The sequence below is a fragment of the Haliaeetus albicilla genome, chromosome 3, assembly GCF_947461875.1.
Source record: "Haliaeetus albicilla chromosome 3, bHalAlb1.1, whole genome shotgun sequence".
Taxonomy (NCBI): Eukaryota; Metazoa; Chordata; class Aves; order Accipitriformes; family Accipitridae; genus Haliaeetus; species Haliaeetus albicilla.
In genome coordinates, this window is record NC_091485.1 from 363250 (window position 1) to 369249 (window position 6000).

At 37.5% G+C, this 6000-nt stretch overlaps 1 protein-coding gene across 1 annotated transcript in view; it reads left to right on the forward strand.

The window, feature by feature from the left end:
• The window catches only part of ABCA13 (ATP binding cassette subfamily A member 13), a 160443-nt gene extending 158282 nt beyond the window's left edge, over window positions 1-2161 (forward strand). Inside the window, 1 exon segment of the mRNA XM_069778573.1 lies at window positions 705-2161. Coding sequence (XP_069634674.1) covers window positions 705-794 — 90 coding nt within the window. The 3' untranslated portion in view covers window positions 795-2161.
• Window positions 2162-6000: the final 3839 nt, after the last annotated feature.

The window sequence follows — 6000 nt, forward strand, 5'->3', positions numbered from 1 at the left end:
CTGTAAAGAAATACTCTTTAAGTGTTGTTTTGGAGTTTTAGAAAGCAGGCATTCTTTATTGCAGCGCTGGATGCACAGGGGATAATTCCACCTAGTGTGCATGCCACAGCTTCAGCACAAACAGGTTATATAGAGTAACGTAATTACATATTAATCAGATTAGTATACATATACATACAAATTATTTTAATGGATTATCATAGTACTGCTTACATCCGATCACGCGCAATGAAGAATTCATCTGAGTTGAAGGGCTGCTTTTACGACCACTGACCCATTTGAGATTCTGTTGGCTGTCCTTGAAGTCTTTGTTCTTGTCGTTGTTCTTTGATCTTGAAGCTTAATGCAATTTCAATCACATGTGGTCAGTTTCAATATTATTCTTATCTAATGTACAGGAACATCCAGTCATAAGAGCAAAGAATGGTAAAACTTACAACTACCTCTACTAGTTAATTACTTGGCTACACTTTTGTCTACTATTTCAATCATAGTGTTAGTATAAGTTTTCTAATAGTTATTTACTAAATCTCACTTTTACAGTCATCTAGCAGCAAACCAGTTTTTCACAGCTGGTACAAAATATTAAAACCATAAAAATATTTGGACATACCATACAGAATGTATGGACATACGCTATCACTATGTCTCCAAAGTTTCAGTTCAAGTAATGTTAAAGTATTACTTTTTTTCATGTCTTACAGGTATTCATTAATTTTGCTATACAACAGCAAGGAGTCTCACATTTTTCACAAGAATCCCCTGTTGTTCATCGTGACCACCTGCCAGTCTAGGCTCAGAATAGGATACAGCATATATTCAGCTGCATATATGTGTGTGTATGTTTGTGTATATATACATGCATTTTACATGCAATAACTTTTCAGCTGTTAAGAATTTGTGTATAAGAAACAAATAGTAGAGGCAGAGGTCAGTTTGCATTTGTAGGCCAGAAGGAATGCTATCAGTTCTCAGTAAAACAAGAAACTAGTTACGTGCAGATCAAAAATCTGCCAAAAAGTAATGCTTTTTAATTAACTGGAATTTTATAATATAAATGGCCTATTAATGCAGCTTTGTGAGGGGGAAAAAAAAAAAAAAGGAAAAAAAGGCTGATCTGAAATGTCACAGTGTATAGCAGATTTTTTTTTTGGTGGTGGCTCTACATTCATTTGACTACAGTAATCTCTTTCATGCACACTTACTATCTGATTTTTACATGACAAGGCAAGAAAATCCCATGGAATTGCAGCAATAGCTAGGCTATCACCCAGTATTTGTATTTCATAGCACAAATTGAGAGCCTTTTGACTTCATATTAATTCAGTTCTGTGTTGTGACAAGCTAAATTAGCCTTTTTATTGTATAAAGGATGCCCTATATTCCATCAGGTTTTATGTTAAAAAGGTTAATAGTGTACTAGTCTGCTTCCTAGTTTTCTTAGGTAAATTTAACAATGTTCCATAGATCATGCTTGACAATGAGTTTTCCCTTATGCCTGCTGGTTACTGCTGCAGGCATTCTCGAGTATCTTTTTAATGACCTATTGCTTTTTTCTCATCTTTTTGTTTGTTTGGGTTGTTTGGTTTTTTTTTTTCCCAAAAGAATGTCAAAACGCTGTTTAATGGGCATGTTAAAAGAAAATAAGATAAGCATTCAGACATTGATCAATAAACTTTTCAATAAATATATATTATGATGCTAGATACTTCAGCCAAGGCCACGCCACAGCCTTCAGCCTATACATGCGTAAAAGAAGTGAACATTAAATGAATAAAAACTCTTTGTGTATTCCAAAACAAGTCTTTGGTGCTCCTATGAAAAGTAGCTGATGCAACTTTTATTGGACTATGTTGACTGATAGCTGAGATTGTAGAACCAGTGACTTAGAAGTGAATTGCTGCAATATATGTCTGGGGTGGGCAGAGGAGGGGGAAGTGTACTTTGAGATAGAAGAATTTGATTTTAAATGGACATTTTTTCAGTGCTGCTGCTCTAATTCCCTGCTGTATGATGATGGAATACTAAAAAATATGTATTTGTGTTTCAGGCTTTGCAAGCTGACTCAGAAGACTGTTTATTGAGGCTTGATTTGTTGGTATGGTTTTGGCCCACTATGCTTTAGAATTCAAGTTACCTATTTCTGTAAAGGTGAAGTTAAATCCTGGAAAAAATTTTTAAAAAGTGAAGATTTACAGACTTAGTCTGCATGTACATATGGATCAGAGTGAGCTTATGAAGCTGCTTTATTATTAGAATGGCTTGGTATATACAGTTTGCTACATAATATCAGAACTCTGCCATGCTCCTCAAGATCCGAAGCACATTAAAGCCCAACAGGCACCATCCTGGTAGAAATGCCATGGCGCAATGGGATGGCCATGTTTGAGGTGAAACCAGTCATCTTTAATTTCTGCACGAGGCTGTGAGTGGAAAGTTTCTAAGGTCCCCAGTCAGAATTAGAAAAAGGTCAATCTTACAAAGCAGAGTGTGAAAGAGGTAGTGGAGGTAAAAGAAAAAGAAGGCAGATGAAGGAAATTTTGGGCAGAAACAGGTGTATGCTATCATGAAAGTGTCCTGCTTAATTTCAGGATCTTAGGGTGGAAGAAACTGAATTTACAAGGCACAGCCAAGCATCTTGGAGTCATAGTCTGAAACTAATTGTCCTGGGTTCGGCTGGGATGGAGTTAATTTTCACGGGAAGCTGGGAGGGGGCACAGCCAGGACAGCTGACCCGAACTAGTCAAGGGGTTATTCCATATCATGTGATGTTATGCTCAGTATATAACTGGGGAGTGGGCTGGGGGGGGGGGGGGGTCCGTGTTGTATCGCAGCAGGGGAAGCGGTAGAGCGTCAGGTTCCTGGTGGTGAGCAATTGCATTGCACATTGCTTGTTTTGTATATTCCTTTTCTAGTACTGTTGTTATTATTGTAACTTCTCTCCTTGTGTTGTCCTGGTAAACTGTCCTTATCTCAACCCACGAGATTATACCTTTTTTTTTTTTTTTTTTTCCTCTCCTTTCTGATTCTCCTTGCCATCCCACCAGAGGGGGCGGGGAGGAGGGAGCGAGCGGCCTCGTGGTGCTTTGTTGCCAACTAGGGTTAAACCACAATGCCACTCAACAGGAGAACATTTCTGGAGCTCTTGCTCAGATGAAAAAAATAGAAGGGAATGTATGACAAGAACATATGCATAGGGCTTTTTTTTTTTTCAGTTGGTATGTCTAGATCTGTAAATTGCTGACATTATGATTGACTGGCTTGCTTTGGTTTTTGTTTTGTTTTTATAAACTAATATCTCTCAACCATCACAAGTCCTTAAAAGAAAAAAAAAAAGAAATGTACACAAGGAAATTTAGAGGATGGAGTTGGGAAAGGAGATGGTGCCGGTTCCTGGGGTATAAGACAGTTGAGCCAAAAGGTCCCATTTTTATGAAACTGTGACAAGAGTGCCTATTCCGGCTTGGGAAGTGTGCCAGGGAGTTGAATTAATAAAACAGTACTGCAGCTTGCTTAGGCCAAGGGAAGCATAAAAGCATACGAGACTCATTGTGGTAAGACTGAAAAATTTTAGCCTAGCTGAATGCTTAGATATGGGAGCTTTTTCAAGGTTGGGCTGTGTAACACTAATTAAATGTCATTTTTTCTTATTAAAATGTGAAAGATTATATTAGTTTAATAGATGAATACAGAAAATAAGGTTTACTTCAGATTGATGGTTGACTAAATTCAGTTAACAGTGTTTCTCATTTTTAAAATTGCTTCATATGCATCTCAGGAGACCCAATTTAATTCAGGTAAGTAGCAAACAATGTCTGTCTACCAATCCTTTATGGCTGAAGAAGGTCAAAATCTAATTGAGTTCCAGTGTACTGGGTTCTGTCTCAGAGGATATGTTCCCTCTCCATGACTTGCTGCATTCCTGAAGTATGTAAGTTTCAAGAAAAGTCTTTTGAAGATATGTCAGGCTTTTTATTTAATTTTTTTAAAAAACAAATTCCTAAACTAGGAGTCTGGACAGAAGAGGTCATTTATATGTTAGTGATGAATGAATCCTTGAATTCATAAATCACGCAGAAGTATCTCTTCTTGTAACACCTCTGGATTTTGAACCAAAGACAGCTGAGGATTTTAAACAATAACTTCTCTTGTGAGATTTTTGTTAGGAAAGCTTCATGTTATTTCAGCTGGGAATTTCTCTAACTATGAAAGTGTGCCCTTCACCCTGAATGATAAACTAGAATTAATCTCAAAATTAGAAAATCAACTGAATCTGAAATGCTCAACACTGAAATTGGGGAGATGATTTTCATATTTTTAAAGGACTATTCCACTGTGTTAAGTCAAAAGTAGGGCTTCTGCCAACTGTAGAGCAGATTGCTTCAGGCCCTAAATTAATTTTCATACAACTATAGAATGAGGTGGGCAAAAATAAACTGTTGGACTGAATCAAAGTACTACAAATTCAGTGGAGGTGGAGGGGCAGTGGTAGTAGTGGACAGGATGGCGAAAGTCTTGAATTGTCATTTTGAATCCAGCTACATGTTAAATTTCTGTATAGATTTTTGTCCTGAAAAGAACTAATTTACTTCTCTAGTTTGGTTCAGTCATGACCGAAGATGATAAATTTACCCCAGGGTAGTGGAAGATGTGTAATGTGATTTCCAGCAGAGAAATTGGGTGCCTTTTGATCTTGTTTGTCCTCGTGAAATTTGAATCACTGGGGTCTGAAATCTCATAAATTAGGGAGTTTAATCTGGCTCTTGCTGGAACTGTTCAACTCCTAGATCAGTCTAAACCCGATTTAGGTAAGAATATTGCTTTCCTGGTCTTTTCCTAGTAAGTAGTAAGGCCAACACTTTCTTTGATTCAGTTTAATATGATTTAATCTTTTTATGTCACCACTTTCAATTTTTCTTTCTAAAGAATAGGGAGATCAAAGCTAGCAATGCAAAGATCTTGCTTTATGTGATTGAGAGCTGACTAGGTCGGATGGCTTCCCTGAGACCCACAACAACTGAAAAGAAAACGCTTCCTGAGTTGCATGTTGGATACTTACATTACAAATAAAACTGATGCTGCAAGTGTAATGAAGGTGGGCAGCAGGTATGAAGCAGAAATCACAGCAATCTTATTCTTGCACAGAAAGCAACAGTCTGCTGCTATCAACAGGCAAGGTACTGCTGAATGTTTTAATGGATGAATTCTCCATGCTGAATAATGATACGGATCACTGAACGAAATCAAAGCATTTTTCTTCTTTATTAGATTTTTGTATCACAGTGAATATAGTTCCAGCAGTGACCTCATGCCTATTGATCAACAGAAATACATGTTGGGGTAAATTCCGGCTCCTTTCACAATGGCTCTGTAAAAGCCATAATTGGAGACATCTGCACTGCAGAAATGTATGCACGTCTTTAGCTTAGGCCGATCAAATCACAGAGGTTCATATCTGCTTTCCCACAAAGTACAAATGGAGAAAAAGGAAATATAAGGTATATAAGCAAATGATTAAGTCAATAGGTGAGACTTCCATGTGCAACTAATTTATTCCAGCTATAGGACACCATACATGCATGTTTTTGCTGCCTGATAGGCTGCTGGTGCATGCCATGGACAATTTAAAGAAGTGCTGTGGGATTCAGCTGACTATGAGGTGCCCAGCAGGGAAAGAACAGGATCCTCTAACATGCTGCAGTATAAGGTAAGATCAAAGAGGAGTCCTTCCACCCTCATATTGAGGCAATAGATACTAGCTTATAATTAGGTGTAATGCATATAATTCAAGAGAATTATCAGAAACACTTTTTCCTTTAACTTGTGCTGAAATAGAGAAATTGGAAACTTTATTCCATATAGTGTTTTGACACCACTCTTAATGCCTGATCTGTGTACCTTACTATATGCGATAACCAGAGCCCCCCCAAAACCTCAACTCTCCCCTCAGACTTAAATCTTTTGGAACTTGATTCAACTTTTACAAAATGTGAAAGTTTG